A 21,172-nucleotide genomic window follows, 5' to 3' on the forward strand; every position below is an offset into this window, starting at 1 on the left:
TTGCCCCATCTCCCTATGGTGAAGAATCCCTTTGAAAAATTCTAGTGGCCGGATCCAAATCCAGATCTTGACCAAAATCTAATAATTTCGTCATTGTCGCATACGCTACATCTCTGCCAAATCTCGTCCGAATCCGTCAACGACTTTTTGAGATATTTTGTTAACAAAAGGACAAACAAGCAGACAGACAGACAGGGGTGAAAACATAACCTCCATCCACCTTTGGTGGCGGAGGTAATTAGTAAGAAAATATACAAATTTTTTAATTTTTTAATTTTTTATATATTCCCTTTGCGAGACGTTTTTCCAATATGTCTTGGATTGTCGTATCTCGTTCACAGAACTCTTTAAATGCCCCCTTATAATTGCATCTCATTTCGATCTGGTAAAGTGGGTATATGCAGATACTTTGCTATGTAGTAAATGCATATATAACTGAAATGAATCGTCTCATCCTGTACTTCTGTCCAGGTGTGCTGTTCGCCCCGCCCCCATTATCTCCTTGCCATCCACCTTTTGTCCTGTTCACGTGACTCGTGGTGGTCCCTCTCGGCCCTCCCCCCGTTGGAATTTTGTGCATTTAAGATTGTTCACGGTTTTGTTTAAATATTATTTAAATATGTTTAAACTTTCCCCTTCAGTGTTTTATTCAGTGGTATATTACAACACGCTGTTTTTCTTCATATTTAAAAGGCTTCTTTCAATTTCCTCTCCAACTCATTCCACTTCAAAAAAAATAAATTCAATCCCTTATAACTCTAAATCACTGCATGCTCTAAATTCACATTCATTCCATCCCTCCTCCATCGTTCTTAATCGGATTGCTGATTTGAAAATCACAATAAACCCAATTTGTTATCAATGTTCGTCTTTCATTAATCATCCACTTTCTAAACTCCCCTCTAGCCCCTCCCCTCCAAATCCCCCCCCTTGCCCCTACACTCCTAAACTCCCCCCTTGCCCATCCATTCCTATACTCCCCCCTTGCCCCTCCACTCCAAAACTCCCCCCTTGCCCTTTCCCTCCTGAACTCCCCCCTTGCCCCTCCCCTCCAAATCCCCCTCCTTGCCCCTACACTCCTAAACTCCCCCCTTGCCCCTCCACTCTGAAACTCCCCCCTTGCCCCTCCCCTCCCAAACTCCCCCCTTGCCCCTCCCCTCCTAAACTCCCCCCTCACTCCTCCCTTTCAAAACTCCCCCCCAACCCCTCCCATTCAAATCTCCTCCCATACCATTCCTCTCCAATTCTCCTTCCCCCCTCCTCTTCCTCAAAGCTGCCTCCTCCCCTTCTACTTTCCTCTGCCCCCCCCTCAAACAACCCCTCACTGTGCCTCATCCCTTCACCATCAAACCTTTCGTTCTCCTCATCCTTCCCTTTCTTGTAACTCTTCTGTAATCTCTGACACACCATCAACTGCTCTCCCTACCTCCCCCTCTCATCCTTCATCTTACCCTACCTCTCGCCTCCCCTGTCCTGTACCCGATGCTCCCCCTCTCTCTTCATTAACGGTATGGACCTCAAACATCCGGGGCCTTCGCTCAAACCTGACTGATCTCTCCATACAGGTTGCTTCTGACAATCCAGACTTGATCTGCTTAACAGAAACTTTCCTCCTTCAAGATGTCTCTGATTCCTTAATATCTCTTCCTGGTTACTCCCTCCTCCGGTATGATAGACCTGAGCCTCGTCCTGGTGGTGGGATGGTTATCTTTATCAAAAACTCTCTTCCTCACTCTCCTTGCACTGCCCTCTCTCCACCTCACCCCCAGGAGTACCTCTGGCTGTGGCTTCCTCTCCGCTCCCACCTTTTGTTCATATGTGTTCTGTACCGTCCTCCAAACATTGATGACTCCATTTACATTTCACTGTCTGACAACATGGACCAACTTCTATCCACTCATCCCACTCTCTCTTCCTCATATGTGGCGACTTCAACTGTCATCATGCCAGCTGGCTGGGTATGGGTCATCTCTCACCAGCCATGGCACCTCAGCAAAGGACTTCTGCAACTCACTGGGATTGACACAATCTGTCAATTTCCCGACTCGGATCTCAGCCAATGGTGTATCTTCTCTTCTAGACTTGGTTATGACAAACTTCCCTGCTAATGTCTGCTGCTCTTCTTCTGCCCCAATTGGTTCTTCTGATCATGTGCTTGTTAAAGTGGACATCTCTCTGGCCATTCTCAGAGAGCCTCCTCAGCGTCGCCGAGTATGGCATTTCACTCAGGCCAACTGGCACGGTCTTCAAGCAGCCATCAATCATCTGGACTGGTCTCCCATCTCCACTGCCTCTGACATCAACTCATCCTGGGAATTCTTCCAAAGCAAACTGCTCTCTCTCATGCACAGATTTATCCCATCTCGTCTTCAGTTGTCTTACCCTTCCTCCCGTCCATGGTACACTGAATCTTGTGGTGAGGCAGTTGCCCTGAAACAACTTGCCTTTGCCTCTTAGAAGGCTAATCCAACTGAAGGCAATCTCAGTTCCTTCCACCAAGCTCGGACCAAGTGTGTGTCTACCCTCAGGAGTGCCAGGAAGCACTATCTCTCCACACTCAAGAATGAACTCTCAAACCTGTCTCCTTCCTCCAAATCCTGGTGGCGTCTGGTCAAATCCGTTTCTGGTGTTTGTTCCCCCTCCATCCCCTCCCTTACCTCAAATGGATACACAGTTGACACCGCACGTGACAAAGCCGAATGCCTCAACTCTGTGTTTGCCTCAAAATCTTGTGTCCCAAGCCCATCTCTCTCTGTTCCCATCTTACCCAGTCGAACCCAACTGCTCCTGGACTCTGTGTCCTTCTCTCCTGACAAGGTGGAGGAGTTTTTGTCAAACCTCAACTCTGATTCTGCAACTGGACCAGACGGCATCAGCCCACGGGTCCTAAAATCCTGCTCTAATGCTCTATCTCACCCTCTCTCTGTTCTTTTCACCCTCTCTTTTGCTCAAAGTCATCTGCCAGCATCCTGGAAATCAGCAAACATTACCGCTTTGCACTAAAAAGGTGCAAAAACAGATCCTTGCAACTACAGACCAATCAGCCTGCTCCCAATTACCAGCAAAGTCATGGAATCCATCAATGCTTCGGATATCAAATCCTTCCTCTTCTCCAATGGCTTGATCTCCGATCATCAATTTGGATCCAGATCAGGTCATTCTACTCTGGACATGCTGCTTCTGCTGTCTCAACAATGGATGGAGGTCCTCAATGCCAATCAGGAAATCAGAGCCGTCTCCCACCCGGCTCTGCTCACCAAACTCTACTCCTATGGTATCCATGGAAATCTCCATGCATGGCTTGCGGACTTCCTCCCTAGTCGTAGACAACGTGTGGACCTGAATGGATTTCTTTCATCTCCCCTTCCTGTTCAGGCTGGAGTTCCCCAAGGCAGTGTTCTGGGCCCTGTGCTTTTTCTGGTCTTTATCAATGATCTCTCCGACTCTCTGGAAAATCCTCTCTATCTCTTTGCTGATGACTCCACTCTCTGCCGCTCCAAGCCTCTTCCCTCAGATCGGCAATCTGCAGCCTCCTCACTCTCTGAAGACCTGGACAAAATCACAGACTGGTCAAACAAGTGGAACATGTCTTTCAATCCTGACAAATCTCACACTCTTACTATGTCTCTCCGAAAAGATTGACTGGACAACCCTCCCATCAACTTTCTCAACAATCCTCTCCAAGAAGTTCTGTCGCTCAAGCTTTGGGTCTCACTATCTGCCATGATCTTTCTTGGGAAAACCACATTTCCAAGCTGGCCTCCAAAGCCAGTCGCCGACTGGGCATCCTCCGTCGTGCGAAGTCCTTCCTCGGCACACCTGAGCTCCTCAACACATACAAGGCTTTCATCCGCAGCTCAATGGAATACTGTTTTCCGCTATGGGCCGGTGCTCCTGCCTCACACCTAGCTCGGCTTCACGCTGTTGAAACGAAAGCTTTCAGAATCATTGGAATCTCCTGTGATGAAGCTATCTCCGAGGGCCTTTCACTCACTCACCGCAGACAGGTCGGTGGTCTTTCTGTGTTCTACCGACTCCTCTCCGGCCTTGCTCCCCCAGCTCTCTCTGTGCTTTGTCCCCCAAATATTCTTACAGGTCGCACAAGATCAGCCAGCAACCCTCTGATGATTAAACTGCCGAAATCTCGGCTCTCTGCTCACCTTCACTCTTTCATTCTTCTTTTCTCCCACCTCTGGAACAAACTCCCACACTCCTTTCAATCCCACTCCTCCCTCCAGGTCTTTAAAATAGCTGTTCACCACCATCTCTTATCTTTCCCCATCCAAAACCTTGATCTTTTCTACCCCCACTAATTCACCCCAGATCCACCTTGTTTGAAATTTCAACTTCTTTCCTGAATGTCCTGGCAGTGTCCATATGTTTTATACCTCTCCCACCCCCCGCTTCCCATGCCCCCCCCCCCAAAGCCCTCTCCCTCCCACAGATCTCTCGATGTCCCTGCTCTCAGATGTTGTGTTTGTGTTCCTCCCCCTCTCGCCCCATCTTGTCTACCGCTCCCCATGTTATATGTTTTATATGTCGGTTTGTCTTTCTGTGTGATTAATGTTCGCTCTTTCGCGAGCCTCGATCTTGTATACAAAAAAATATATATATATTAAATTCACAATAAATTCTGCTTTCATATTTCAGTTGATGCACACACCCTAGCCTGAATCCAAATTAGGGCAGTCTTGTTCAAGGATGTGCACTTGTCGTTGTACTTGGGGATGTGGCATTTTAAGTTGTAGCTACTTTACAAGTTGGAAAAGCATCATGCAATTTAAAAGGAAACTGAAATGGAAAATATCTGGTGTATGTTTGCATTTGTATCATCACAGCCTCATTATACAAATGCATTTTTATTTGTATTGTGATGCTGTAATCCTAATTACAAATAAATCCCTGGTTTCCCTTTGGTTTTAAGTATATTGTATTATTTTATTGTCTTTTTGTTAGATATAATGTATGTACAAGCTCTTCCACATGCCTCTTAATGGTGAAGATAAAAAGTGCCAAGATCTTGACAAACAGCATCCATTTTCCAACCCCAAAAGAAGAATGTTTTTAGGGGAAAGGAAACTTTCCCTCGGTTTGAAAAAGAAAGTTTACAAACAGTTGTTCTCCAAACAAAGACATATGGCAGTGACATATGGTCTCCAACAAAGAATATGGAGCAAACCTTGTTCACACAAAGAGTCATGGAAGATGCTGCCTTGACATTAGCAAAGGGAACCGAATGAATTGGACGGGAAACAACAATCTTTCACGTGCTGGTCACAATCAAAAAACTGAAATGGAACTGGGCTAGACATAGCTCGAAAACCAGACAACTGGTCGTGGCCGACAATAATTACAAACCAGGACCTACTGAAGACCCTTGAAGAAGCAGGAGTAGAATAAAATCAGATAAAGAGATTAACTTGGAAAAATGTACTTGAGTACAATGGCCTCAAATTGCATTGAATGGAACAGATTGTAGTATCTTGAGGGAGGCTTGTATTCTGCAGTGGACTGAATAGGCTTTTCAAGCCAACTCCTATGGTATGATTTTTTTTCCACCTTCAATGACAGTGTACCCTGTATTTATTTACTTTTTGGAGGAGAGGGTGGGGTGCAGAGTCCGAGTATAATTTGTTTTCAATATGCCAGTCCACAAAGTTTAATTTTTTTCCTGTTTTTTTTTTTTCTTTTCAGATTCCATGTACATTAAAATCTCCTCATTAAACTTTGTGGACTGGCATATTGAAAACAAATTATACTCGGACTCTGCACCCCACCCTCTCCTCCAAAAAGTAAATAAATACAGGGTACACTGTATCATTGAAGGTGTCCAAATGTGGCATTCAGACTTAATGTTGCTAAAAAATCCACATTATGCAATTATACAATTTTAGCGGGAGTTCTTGTTCGGTCATAAAAGTACTTAATGGATCAGCCATAAAAGTGTTTAACTTAATTTCTCCATAATGGCTTTGCCATGATCCTCAGCAAGATCGCACTTGATTCAACATATTTCTCAACAGATTTTGAAAAGGAAGGTTCAGCAGATTTTGAGGTTTTTTTTTCCAAATAAAAAGGATCCACTTTTCACTCCATTATATTGAGTTAAATAAAATTTTTTTGTTAGAATGGGATTGTCCATTAAAAGTGCAACTTGTTTTAAGTTATTGGGTTAAAATGAGTGTTCCTTACAAGGAGGCTTTTACAGTGTTAAACAAATTATGTTGTCACACTATTCTACAATTACTTATTTAACGGGATAAATCATTCTCACCTTCTTGTGGAGTCGGCCGGCTTTGGCTGACTTTCGACTGAAGGTGATTTTGGCAAGAATTTGTAATTTGTTCAGGATGCTGGCAACAACTCGTCTACCCTTCATGAAAACCCTGTGGGATCTTCAAGATCCACCAACATTTATTTTTATTTTTGAACATCGGGCACATTTATGCATCACCCTGAATGTGAAAATTCAGGCTGAGTTTATAACTGGGTCGAGATTCTGACCCAGGCTACACAGATCAAAGACCAATGCCCATACCTCTAACCTATCCTGCCAGGCCTGTTGTGTGATGCTTAGATTTAAAATTCATGAACCATTGGTGACGATCTTTAAGGTGTTGTGAATAACTTTTGAGTAAAGTGTAAATGAGGTTGAGCCTGTAGCATAAAAAAGACGTTTTGTTTCACGGAGTGGAAAAATCATATGAAATAACCAAATTCTTATCTTCTAAGGACTCCAATGTGACAACTGCTTGATCGTCTCTGTCTGTAACCTTGACAGCCTCCAACTGTGAAAGCCATTTCACCTTTCCACATTGACGCTGTAATCGGAAAGTAGCCTCACGAGCCGCTCCGCGAAACAAGAAAAATTGAGGGTTTTTCGAATTTGTCTTCAGAACGGAAGGTTCTCCATACTCCTGGCGTCGTCGGCTTTACATCTTGGTAATTTGATGTGCATGATGGAGAACAATATGCATCTTCATAAAATGATGAGTAAAGTGCTGCACCATTGAAGTTAATCTTATAAGTTATAAAGCAGAATCCAGTCACGTACAAAATAGAAATGTCAAAAAAAAACAACCTTTTCAATTAATTTTTCTATGACGAAATTGTCACTTGCCTAATATAATTGACTGAAAAGTGCATGTTGTTTTATATTCTGGAACAACCACAATTTAAACATCAGAGTTCATAGAACACCCTACCCCATATATTCTTGAGAGTTTTTTTTTACATCGGTGGGGTTTGCAAGTAGAAAATTTGATTGGTCGAGATGATGTAAAATGCCATTATATTTTATTCAACCACTGCTAAACTGGAGGTTTTCGAAAGTGCCAACAAGGCGATTTGTGTTCTAGTTATGCTTCTGCCCACAAAGTCACCCGAGGCATTATGCTTTCGGGTTGTCCATCCGTCTGTCCGTGCGTCCGTCCATCCATCATCGATAGGTTTTGTTACTGCGATAACTTGATACCAGCTGAATGGATCTTAGTCAAACTTGGTGCAGGTATGCATAATGAGGTAAAGATGAACTGATTAGCTGTAGGTTCACGAGGTCAAGGGACAAAGGTCAAAGGTCATGTTAGGTAAAAATACTGTTCCCACAATAACTTGTGAACCAGTAATGGGATTTTGACCAAAGTTGATACAATTATGTATTATGATGCAAAGATGAACTGATTTGATTTTGGGGTCAAGAGGTCAAAGGTCAAAAGTCAGAGTCTGTAATAGGTTTATAACTTAAGAACGGCTGAAGGGATCCAAGTCAAACTTGGTACATGTATGTATAGTGGCATAAAGAACAACTGATTAGATGTTGGGGTGATGAAGTCAAAGATCAGAGATCATGTTAGGTAAAAAATCATGTTCCCACGATAACTTGTGAACCAGTGATGGGATTTTTACCAAAGTTCGTGCACATATGTATTATGATGCAAAGATGAACCGATTTGACTTTGCGGTCAAGAGGTCAAATATCAGAGTCTGTAATAGGTTTATAACTTGAGAATGGCTGTGGGGATCAAAGTCAAACTTGGTACAGGTATGCATAATAATGTAAAGATGAACTGATTAGATTTTGAGGTCAAAGGTCATGTTAGGTAAAAATCCTATTCACATGATAACTTGTGAACCAATGATGGGATTTTGACCAAGGTTGGTACAAGTATGTATTATGATGCAAAGATGAACTGAAATTTTGGCACAATAGTGAGCAAGTGCTTTGGCAAAAACGCTATTTTTTGTTTTTTGATTAATCAATTAATTGATTTGTTACTTTATTATTATCGATTAATTCGGTACTTATTTATTTCCTTTCTCATCTGGGCAATATCTCAGGCACCTGCCACCTAGTGAGCTAGGAAGCTTATATTGGGACATGACAATGACCAAGTGATTTGGCTGTAAAGGGTATTTTTGATTTATTGATTAATCAATTAATCGATTAATTATTTAATTATTTGACTAATGACTTGATGAATAAATTTTTTTAAAGTAACAGATTCGGATGAAACTGTGGTGGTTTAGGTATTCTATTAGCCAATTGATTAATCATTTAGTTATTCTTACATTATTATTTAGTTCTTTTCATTATTAATCACTTATTTATTTTCTTTCTCATCTGGGCAATATCTCAGGCACCTTTTGAGCTAGGAAGCTGATATTCGGACACGACAGTGACCAAGTGATGTGGCTATAAAGAATATTTTTGTTTTATTGATTAATCAATTTATTATTTATTGATTAATCAATTAATTAATTAATTAATTTTCGATGAATGCCTTATTTCATTCATTTTCCAAATGTTACAGCTTCGGATGAAACACTGGTGGTTTTGGTATACTATTATCCAGTTGATTAAGAAATTATTTTATGATTATTGTTTATTGATTTTAATTATGCAATTAATCAATCAATTATTGTACACCTCTCTCTCCCAATACGATCTCTATGTGCTGCATGGCGGTATCGCCGGACGCCAAAGGCACCCCGGCAATGCCGCGCTGGTGGATGTTATTTATTTATTTGGCATGGGGGTGGTGTACTTTGAATCTATCTGTACTTGTTTCACATTTTGTTGTGTTACAGCCTGAATTTAAAATTGATTAAAATGAGATTTTTTTGTCTCTGATCTACACATACTAACTACCCCATAATGTCAAAGTGAATTTTTTTGAGAAGTTTGTATCAAGTAATTAAAAATGAAATGCAGAAATGTCAAATTTACGGTATTCAACACTCTGAGTCCATACTTGGTAGGAGCGCCTTTGGCAGTGAATACAGGTTAGAGTCTTCTTGGGCATGTCTGCATCAGCTCTGCACATCTGCGTTTAGGAGGTTTCTCCCATTCTTCCTTGCAGATTTGCTCAAGCTCTGTCAAGTTGGATGGGGAACATCGGTGAACAGCAATCTTCACCTCTTTTCACAGATTCTCAATGGGATTCAAGTCATCTCCTTTGGCTGGGCCACTCAAGGACTTTCATGTTCTTGGTCTGAAGCCATTCCAGTGTTGCTTTGGCTCTATGCTTGGGGTCATTGTCCTGTTGGAACAAAAATCTTTGCTGCAGTCTAAAGTCCTTTCCACTCTGAAGCAGGTTCTCCTCAATGATTTGCCTATATTTGGCACCATTTATTGTTCCCTCTATCCTTACAAGTCTCCCAGTCCCTGCCTCTGAAAAGCATCCCCATAGCATGATGCTGTCACCACCATGCTTCACAGTAGGGATGGTGATAGATGGGTGATGAGCTCTGCTCGGTTTCCACCAGATGTAGCACTTTGCATTCAGGCCATAGTGTTCAATTTTCATCTCATCAAACCACAGAATTGTCCTTCCGGCAAATTCTCCCATCTCAGCCAAGGAACTCTGTAGTTATATCAGAGTGGTCATTGGGTTCTTGGTCACCTCCCTCACCAAGGTTCTTGCCCGGTTGCTCAGTTTGGGCAGATGGCCAGCTCTAGGAAGAGTCTGGTTAGTTCTGTATTCTTTCCATTTCTTAATGCTGGAGCTCACTTTGTGCTTGGAAACTTTCAACACTCCAAAATTGTTTCAGACCCGTTCCCCAGATCTATGCCACCTCACAATTCTATCTCGGAGTTCCATGGACAGTTCCTTGGACTTCATTGTAGAGTTTCTGCTCTGACATGCACTGTCAACTGCATATAGAAAGAAAGGTGTGTTTCTTTCGTAATCATGTCCAATCAATTGAAATGGCCAAAGATGGACTTCAATTAGGTTGAAGAGACATCTCAAGGATGATCAAAGGACATTGGATGCACCTGAGCTCAATTTGGATTGTCATAGCAAAGGGTTTGAATACTTATTTACTCAAGACATTTCAGCTTTTCATTTTTTATTATTTTGTTAAAATTTAAAAAATATTCCACTTTGACATTATGGGGTATTATGTGTAGATCAGTGACAACGAAATCTCAATTAAATCAATTTCAAAATCAGGCTGTAACACAACAACATGTGAAAAAAAAACAAGCGGTGTGAATACTTTCTGAAGGCACTGTACCTCGGCCAGGCTGAACAGTTTACGTTTTGTATCCCACACTATTGTGCCCATCTCTAATGTGCCCATTCCACTAAAATCAGCTTGTTCTTGTCACCTACCTAACTCATCCACCAAGTCTTGTCATAACCCTTCCACAACGTTTTGAAATATTGTGCTATATATTGTTATTGGCCCCATCTCTCAATGGTGAAGAATCACTTGAATTAAAAAAAAATATCCAATCTGGATCTTCACCAAAATCAAATCAATTTATTGTTGTCACACACCCAACCTGTCCACCAAATTTAATCCGAATCCGTCCATAACATGTTTTTGAGATTTTGTGCTATATATCATTTTTGGCCCTATCTTTCAATGGTGAAGACTCACTTAAACCATTCTTGGATCCGGATCTTCACCAAAATCTATTCAATATGTCCTTCTCATGCACCCAACCTATCCACCAAATTTCATCCAAATCTGTCCATAACTTTTGGAGATATTCTCCTCAGAGGCAGACAAACAGAAAGGGATAACCTGACAAAAAGGCATAACCTCCGTCCACCTTTGGTGGTGGAGGTAATGAAAAGAAATGTCGCGAAATGCAAATCAATTCTGTCCTCAGCTCTTGGTGCAGTATCCTTGCCATAACAATAGTACACACATACATATTGCAGCACAGAAGACAATGACAGCAACTCTTTTTCTCTCCTTATCTTGCAAACCTCTGTGAGAGTTGTGGAATTTTGCAGAATGGCACATAATAATATCCATCCATGTAGTTCCGTAGCCTTAAGGCTGTATAATCCAACAATGAAATTCGGCGTGAGATAATTGGCTGCATACAAAGATGGGGTCACCATCCCACTTGTCCTTGGGATGAGACAGGAATTTGTAATTTGTTCAGGGTTTTGGCCATAACTCACCGACTCTTCACAAATGACGCTGTGGAATATTTTAACCTCCACCATCGACCAGTGCTGATAGGCAGGTCCTCCTGCTGAGGGACTTGTGTCCATGGCTGAAGGACGGCACACACATTTATGCATCACGCCATAAATGTACAATGTGGTGTGTAGATAAAATGTACATTCAAACAATCTCTTGCTGATTTAATGTAAAAGTAACAAAAATTACAGTCCATTCTCTCTAGAAAGCTCCAGGGCTTATAATTAATTAATCCTGGGCAGGTCATCACTTCTACAAAGGGTACTCCACTGAAGGTGACATGAATTAGAAATTTTTTTGGAGGACTGGAAATAACTTTCCGACTCTTCTTCAAAGACACCAAGGGATCTTTAACATTCCCCAACCAATGCAGTCAGATATGTCCTCCGGCTTCACGTGCATCTTATAGACAGCGCACACTTTTATGTCTCACCGTGCATGTGAAACACCAGGATAACAATTTATAGTTGGGTCAAAATTTGAACCCATGAGAGGTAGCTCAGAGTCAAGTGCACACACCTAGTGCACTCTACTTAAATCAAAATTTAATTCCTCGAAGTTGTCGGTGACCTGAAGTGCCTTGTTTTCACCAGAAATGTAAGCTGCATTAATTTGCCTTCGAAATAAGTTTATATACTCGTATTTCGAATATATATATATATATATATATATATATATATATATATATATATATATATATATATATATATATATATATATATATATATATACATATATATATATAAATAAATAAATAAATAAATATATATATTCGAAATACGAGTATATAAACTTATTTCGAAGGCAAATTAATGCAGCTCACATTTCTGGTGAAAACAAGGCACTTCAGGTCAGGTATATATATAACACTTCAGGTATATATATATAACATCCGTGCAACATAGAAAGTGTGACTTCAAGTCCTCAGTTGTCCCCCCCCCCATCCCCCCCCCTCCACTCACAAAGCCAAATCCTTCAACCAAATCAACCCAACCATCTCCCAACCTCAAGTCATCATCCTCCCCCTCCCAACTCTAACACTCGATCCCCTCCCAAATCCAAGTTTTCAAACCCCATCCCCACCATAACTCCCCCATCCCCACCATAACTCCTCAACCCCCCTCCCAACAAAAATTCCTCAATCCCCTCCCCCCCCCCTCCCCCCTAAAGCCTCAACCTCCCCTCCCAACTCCATCCCATCTTTCTTCCCCTCTCCCAACCCTAAGTCCTCACACTCTCCCTCGCAACCAATCCTGAGGTGTCAATCCCCTCCATACTTTGTCTTAAACCCCTCCCCACCCCACAACTCCTTAGCCCTCCTCCCTCCTCTTAACCCTCTCTCCACCCCCCTTGCCCACAGTGTCCTCAACTTTTGCTCACTCTGTCTCATCTTTGCTCCTTCATCCTCCCAACACCAAATCTGTCCTCCCCTCCTCATCCTCCTCCTGCTCATAAAAGCAAACAGGCGTTCCCACATGAAAACAGCAGGATAATGGGATACGCAGACATACGGACGGACGGATGAACAAGCGTGTTGTTATATCGATAGAGTTTATAATTACCTAGGTCTGAAAATGTATTTTTTAATGTCCAATATTTTTTCCATTGTTTTTTGGGGTGTTGTTGGATTGATTGTCCCATTATTTTTAACCTACTCATTTTTCAATGACATCTAAAATAATTTAATTTTCCAGTGAAGCCTATAGTTCCCAAAAATGGAAGAACACAGTATGTGCAATTTTGCAATTTCAAGAAAATATGAAAGCTTAGTTTCAATGCTTAGCCGCCACTGCCTCTCCAGGGAACTACACTTCTCTCAGGGCTATGACTTATATGGAGAGATAGAGGAGATGATGTCGATGCGATGCCATGTAAAAGCTGAAATTCGACAGAAATGGATATACTGTATTCTTCCATTTTGGGGTGGTGTAATAAAAGACTAATTTATTCTTAGATTTTAATTTTGTGTATTCATCTCTTGAAATAAATGAAAAATAATTAAGAATATGATATTAATTACTCCACGGTGAAAGAAAATACTCTTCAAATTTCATCCACTGTATTCTATAATAATTGACTCAGATGATTACATTTGACCTCAATCAGCAACATTGTGTAACTCCTTTCAACTACAATTATTATAACAGAAATAAATGTCTGTTCATATTTCATTTCAGACTTTAGAAAATCACTTTGTATTTGTTGTCGTGCTTAATCAATGCGAGTTCATTTACAGGCCAACGGCAGTCTAGGGGTTTTGGTAACGTATCAATTTAAACATAATGTGACAGCAAGCTTTGGCATATTGCAACTTTGAAAGAGTTTACAGGTTTCCACGTAATGAAAGTTGTAGAAGAGCCTTGTTTTAGTGTATGTTTTATATTGAAAGTTTGTCGTTGTTTTTCTTACCTGTAGTTGAATGGCAATTGCTTACACGTCTCCTGAGTTCTGACCTCAAATTCCACCCTGACATCATTTCCAGACCCAAGTCCCATTGTGGGTGAAATGGACATGGCTATGGTGGTGGGCCTGACTCCATGGACAGATTACGAGTTTCGTTTAATCGCCATCAACGCGTTGGGTCACAGCAAGTCGAGCCCCCCATCCCGCAGAACTCGCACACTCTCTGCCGGTAATTTTCTTTCCCCATTCCTTATCTCTTTTTTTTCACGTTGACTTGTCTCTTTTTTTTCTTTTTTTTTGTATACAAGATCGAGGCTCATGAAAGAGGTAACATTAATCACACAGAAAGACAAACCGACACGTAAAACACAAAATAAGGGGAGCGGTAGACAAGATGGGGGGAGAGGGGGAAGGACACAAACACAACATTTGAGAGCAGGGACATCGAGAGAAATGTGGGAGGGAGAAGGCTTGGGGGGAGGTGGGAGAGGTATAAAACATAAGGACGCTGCAAGGACTTCCAGGAAATAATTTGGAATTTCAAAAAAAGTGTATCTGGGGTGAATTAGCGGGGGTAGAAAAGATCAAGGTTTTGGATGGGGGAAGATAAGAGATGGTGGTGAACATCTCGATTTCAGAAAAAGAGAGGCCCATGTTTAAGTCGCAATAATCCAGTCATTATTGAAATGGTCTCGGTGGCAGATGGCCTTGCTGGCTCGGATAGCGCAGCATTCTCATCGTGGAGCCAGCATGGCACGCGGCTTTCGGCATTTCCCTTACCGAGGGGCCTCCATTGGCACAACGGTAATAGCAACCTTCTGGTGATCTCAGGACCACCAGTTGAAAACCTGACATGACGAAGCCCCCATGACAACAGTGCAGCAATCTGTCTAGTGAATAGGAAAGCCAAAGGAGCTGCTTTAACAGACCCAGTGGAGCTGAGCAAGCTATCACCCTACACAATTCTATGTGCCGAGGCAAGCTGCCGCAAGATATACACCTTATAATCGGAACGTTTGTTCTCGCGGTGGAACATGAATAAATATAAAGAACCATTCAAAAATAATGACGTATGTTTGCAATCTATCTTCTTTATTCTCCTTCTCATGCTTGTTTCTCATTTACTCTTGCCAGCCCCAAAGATTTACCCAGAAGGCTTGGGAGGTGGCAAAGGGAAACGCCATGAACTCGTCATCACGTGGAAGGTACAGCTCGTGGAAGAAAATGTTAAAAGACTCACAGGAAATACCAAAACATATATTCATAAACGTCATAGCTCAGCCAATTAGTGGATTTATGCTTTTTTTGCCTCAAAATAAGTTAATCTTAAAATGGAATTGAATGGAGGTTTTTATTTATTATCTTCTTCCTGATGTCACAGTGATAGCATGAGGGTTGTTTGTGGTTGGTTTCTTGTCAATAATTTTGTTTGAATGATTTCAATTAGTTTTTGAATCTGTAAAAAGAAATTTACATTGATCTTTTTACCTCCGCCACCAAAGGTATATGAAGGTTATGTTTTCACCCTTGTCTGTTTGTCTGTCTGTCTGTTTGTCTGTCTGTGTACAGGATATCTCAAAAAATTGTGTACGGGTTCAAACGAAATTTGGTGGACAGGCTGGGTGTGTGACAAGCAAGACTTCATTCATTTTTGGTGGAGATTCGGATTCGCATCCCAAAATTTTTAAAGTGATTCTTCACCATTGAGAGGTAGGGCCAAATATTATAATATAGCAGGATATCTCAAATCTTTGTAGACGGATTCAAACAAAACTTAGTGGACAGGGTAGGTGTGTGACAAGGAATAATTGATTCAATTTTGGTGAAGATCCGGATCCGGCCTATTAGTAGGATGCAAAACATAAACTGTTCGGCCTGGTGGAACTATGCACTCTACCGAGTGCCGTCCTGGTTTTGTTTTGTTTTTCTTTTGTGTGCACAAATTGCACTACTCATTTTGTTTTTACTTATCTCTTGTATTCTGACTGACACGTCTGAAGGTGAATTGTTATATTTTTACAGGGCACCAAAATAAACTCGACATTGTGTATTGTATATGGTGTTCATCAAATCAAACAATGTTTTTGTATTTGTAGTGGTAAGTTACAGCACCTCAAAAGTGTGTGCACATCTCTCGGATACCTTGGTTCAAATTCAAGTTCTGGCAAAACCAATGCGACTGGAACTGCTGTTTTAAGTTGTGGTGCAGCATCATGGCACACTATTCTTCGGAGAAATCATTAATATGTGGAAAATAATGCACAGAATGAAGGTGATCAGATATAAAGTAGGATATTGCAGACAATTGGGGTTTAAAAATCATGATGTAACCCTTTAACAGCTGTGGGGTGACAGACTTGCCATTGACTGATTAATTTTCAATTATAATTGGTTCATCATCACGAAGTCTGACAACTTAGCCTTGTGATTTTTTTTTCAACCGACTTATCTGCAATTTCATATTTCCTTGTATTTGTGGGGATGTGAATAGAGACTTCACTCCTGATAAAGGTTGATGGAGGCATGGTTACTCAGCGTTGCTTGTCAAAATGTCAATTATTTTGATATACGCATGGGCGATGACCTCTTTAGGCCTATGTGGCCCCTCAGGGTTGCCACCTCCAATGGCCGGGTTGCCATCACCACCACTGCCACTGGGGTCGTGGTGCAACAGCAACCAAGAACTTGTCAGCAGTGTGCGAGCCTTGCCCATGCCAGAATTGGCTGGTTGGGATCCGCAATCCTCCTAGATTCCATTATTTGAATTACATTTTCCTTTTTATGCCTCCGCCCCCGAAGGTGGCCAGAGGCATTATGTTTTCGGGTTTTCTGTCTGTCCATCCGGGCTAAACCTCGTAGTTTTTTCAGCAACCACATGTCCAATTGAGATGAAACTTTCAGGGTAGGACTGACACCCATGCAGAATGTCGATATGATAATTGTGACGTTATGGGTTTTGTGGTATGGCAGCCATCTGGGATTAAACACAAAAAAATTTAAAAAAATATTTCTCGGAAACTGCTGAATGTAAAAATTTGAAACTTGGCACATTGTCAAGTACTCACAATTGGGAACAAAAGCATGATAATGATATCATAGGTGAAGTGGTATACCAGCCAAAAATGTTTTAATCGAATTCCTTATCCTAAAAATCTGAAATTGCATGCACATGATCTTTGACCCATTTGTATTGAAATATTACATTTATGACATCATAGTTGGTTGCTGCCATGGTTTGGCAGCCAGATTTGGATTTAACCTAAAACCTTAAAAAAGCATCTTCACCCAAACCACCAAATCGCTTGACTCGAAACTTTACGTTTGTCATTGACTAGGCATGGCGCTTATAAGATGATCACGAAAACATCATTGGTCACATGGTGTGACAGCCATATTAGATTGAAGGAAAATATTAAATATTGATATCTCTGAAACCGCTCACTCTATCGATGCGAAATTTTACAAATATCATCAAGCACCATTGCTGCATACAGTTTGAGAATGATGATGTCGTAGCACACGTGGTTTGGCAGACATCTTGGATAGAAAAACGAACCTTATCCGATCAACACAAAACTTCATAAACGTGATCCCCTACCCATACATATGCAGAGTGTACATTTTTTAAGGTCATATGGCACGTGGTGTGGCAGCCATATTAGCTTGAAAGCCAATATTTAAAAAAAATCCCTTCTCTGCAACCGCTTCACCGATCGATGTGAAACCTGACATGGCTGGTGAAAATGTGATACTTGAAAACAGCTGAAGGGATTTAGATCAAACTTCTTTATTTTTAGGACAGTGAACAAGGGCATGTACCTGTTGTGGGACTATGCAGAGGCATATTGGCGACACAGTCGCATTGCTCTAGTTTATCAGGTGATAATGGCCTTGAGCTGGCGATGCAATGACCAGAATTGCTGAGAGTGGCTAGCTGCTCCTGTCTCTCAGCTCCTACCACCAATGCCAATTGTGGCTCACACTGGCACCTTTGTTGTACCGGATCTTTCAGGAGTGCTAGGTGGTGCTCCATTGGTGCTACCTCACACACCTCTGTGGGCGCTACCTCGTAAACCTCCACATTAACTATCTCGAACACCTCAGCAGGCACAAACGTACACTACTCTGGTACTAACTCAACTCCTGCGAGCATTGACTCAACCTCTGCAAACCCAAGCAGACAGTGCCTCCGTGAGCCCTGGTTACAACTCAGCGAGTATTAACCACAGCTCTGTGGCTCCTCTATCTTGCCCACTGCAGTCTCCACTAGCTACTCACACTCCATGGTCTCCATAATCTCCTTACACTCTGCCTGCTAAGCTCCCGGGTTTTCCAGCACTCGGACGATCATTTTCTCTTGGCAGAGCAGACCATCACTCAAACTACCACGATGTTGCTCCAGGCCAATTTTCTCTTTACATGGCATTTTCCCCGTTTTTCCCCTCCATTTTCTTTTTCAATTATGAAATTCCCCCAAATTTAATTTCTGTATTGTTCTCCCTTCCTTCCATAATGGCCTGGAGCATCATCTTCATAGCCACCTTTGTCCCACCATCCGAGCCTGAAGAAAAGCTGTGCCATGTGATTCTGGTGGTAGGGAAGGTTCCTAAACAGAGCTCCACTCCACCTACATTCTGTACCTCGTGTTCTCCACATCATCTCACACATTGCCATCTGCAGTGTTTGCACCAATACAACAACCAAGAAAAATAGAATTTGAAAATCTTCGCTATAATCAATTGCGCTTACATGCCAAAAAAATTGCAAACTTTCACCCCTGGAGGAATTCCTGACACCAAGTGGCATATGTGTAAAATCCCCCTCTGACGCCAAATGTCATGTGAACAGCCGCGCTGAATATGGTGAAACCACAGTCCAGGAATAAAGCTGCAACACCGGGATTCGACGACTTAGCGGATAGTCAAAACAATTGAAATTCCCACAAACTCATACCAGCAGTTTTTACCAGTCCACGCTGCAGTCACGACTGACCGCTCCAGTAATTTTGGCACCATGAGGGTCGACATAGCCGGGTTGCAAGCAGGCCGGCATGGCCGTCAGGTAGCAGGCTGTACCCAGTCTTGAGTACTGAGGCATACAGTGGGAGACACGCCAGATTGGACAATGAAAAATAAACCGAGACCCAAACTGAGAAAAGGAACTCATGCATTTGTGACTCTATCGTCCACCTCAACCCCACCAAATGCCAAGGTCAGATGTGCATGTGTACACCTGCCAAATCTTCCCTTCAAATGTAGGGCCAATCAGGCATGACATATGTCCTCCCCTGTTTCTATACTGAGTCTACCGTGGTGGATCACACTTGGCCTCGTATGGACCTGCCCTGGTTCAGAAAGATTGAAATGTGATGAGCCGTCATTCACCTATCTGACCCACTAAGTTTGACAACTCCACTACCCGTAGCGACAACATGGAGATGACTTATCCCTAAGCATGTGTCTTAGTACATCATGTCAAATCCTATTCCTTATTCTGAGCATGAACAGTGTTTAAGCATTAATTCTCCGTATAAATGTAACTAATATATATATATATATATATATATATATATATATATTGTTGCGGTTCCTGGGTTCGTCGATGTACTAAGGGGGGTTTAGGCCCTGCTCCCCTTCGAACTCCGGGTCCACGAGGCCGGCAACCACAACTACTAAACTCGTGGTCGACGGGTTGCTAGGCAACTCCAGCCGCCGAGCCCGCAGCTGCGCATGGGAGGGTTAACGGTCACAACCCGAATACATTCGGACACACACAGCCGTGAGAACGGGGACTGAACCCCACACGAGTCATGCTGATTCTTAACGCCCGAGCGGTTGTGCGTCGCGTGACTTGCGCCGTTTAGGATATCGAAACCGATCGAGCGGTTTTAATTCGGGGCGATGCTAGGTCAATATGGGAAAGGACAATGACGGCCAGGTTGGAAACCAAACACAGTATTTATTCACAGGGTACAGAACAAAGCGAAGAATCTTAACGGCCTTACCAATGTACCCAGACAAGGGCCCTCATTTGTTCGGGGAAGGGGGTAAGAGGGTAATGCGCAAGAAGCGCGGCCACTTCGTGCAGCTCGCCCGGATGGGCTCGGTCGTGCAGTTCGTGCGAATGGGCTCGTTGGATGGAAGCCCCAAGAATCGCTCCAACCTAGGACACCACAGCCGGAGATGATCGTGGCAGGGATGACGATCAATGACGTGCACGTAGCAGGAACCAGAGGAGCGTTCAGTATGCTGGAGCCAAGCGAGAGAGTATAGCAGGAGCCCAGCGCGTGCCCGTCAGAAAGAGGGTATAACAGGTTCTGGGCCGGGATTTTATAACCCCCCCGAAACCCTACCCGAATGTTCCATGGGCCTCAATTGGCCGCCGGGGGTCACATGACGTGACAGCCCCTCATTGGTCACCCTCGGCCACTCCGTTTAGCTCCCATTGGTGACAGCTCTCATTGGCCACTCCCTTTAGCTCCCATTGGTGACAGCTCTCCTTGGCCACTCCCTTTAGCCTTACTTGATATACATACTTGATATATATATACTTGATATATATACTTGATATATACGTGTGTATATATATATATATATATATATATATATATATATATATATATATATATATATATATATACATATATATATATATATATATATATATATATATATATATATATATATATACTGGATATATATATATACTTGATATATACGTGTATATATATATATATACACTTTCTATATATATACTTTCTATATATATACTTTATATATATACTTTCTATATATATACTTTATATATATACTTTCTATATATATACTTTATATATATACTTTCTATATATATACAGTGGAACCTTGACTTACGAGTGCCCCAACTTACGAGTTTTTCGAGATACGAGCCATCGCTCCGGCAGTTTATTGCTTTGAGATGCGAGCCGAGATCCGAGTTACGAGCTTTCGCCACCCGGTCACGTGGTTATCTTGCCGTTCAAGTACAGTACGTATCTCTGTCGTATAGCGCTGCATTTTTTTTTTCGCATTTTTGTTATTTCGAGTTCACGCCGCCAGGTGGGTTCTGGTCACGTGGTTATCTTGCCGTTCAAGTACAGTACGTATCTCTGTCGTATAGCGATGCATTTTAGTTTTCGCATTTTGGTTATTTCGAGTTTACGCCGCCAGGTAGGTTCTGGTCACGTGGTTATCTTGCCGTGCACGTACAGTACGTATCTCTGTCGTATAGCGATGCATTTTAGTTTTCGCATTTTGGTTATTTCGAGTTTACGCCGCCAGGTAGGTTCTGGTCACGTGGTTATCTT

At 42.1% G+C, this 21,172-nt stretch overlaps 1 protein-coding gene across 1 annotated transcript in view; it reads left to right on the plus strand.

The window, feature by feature from the left end:
• Positions 1–21,172, plus strand: part of LOC137415953 (contactin-4-like) — a 766,344-nt gene that overhangs the window by 660,948 nt on the left and 84,224 nt on the right. The window contains exons 16-17 of the mRNA XM_078766054.1: positions 13,928–14,077; positions 14,983–15,053. Coding sequence (XP_078622180.1) covers positions 13,928–14,077; positions 14,983–15,053 — 221 coding nt within the window. The remainder of the gene's footprint in view (positions 1–13,927; positions 14,078–14,982; positions 15,054–21,172) is intronic.

The sequence above is a fragment of the Myxine glutinosa genome, chromosome 12 (assembly GCF_964187855.1).
Source record: "Myxine glutinosa chromosome 12, kmMyxGlut1.1, whole genome shotgun sequence".
Lineage (NCBI taxonomy): Eukaryota > Metazoa > Chordata > Myxini > Myxiniformes > Myxinidae > Myxine > Myxine glutinosa.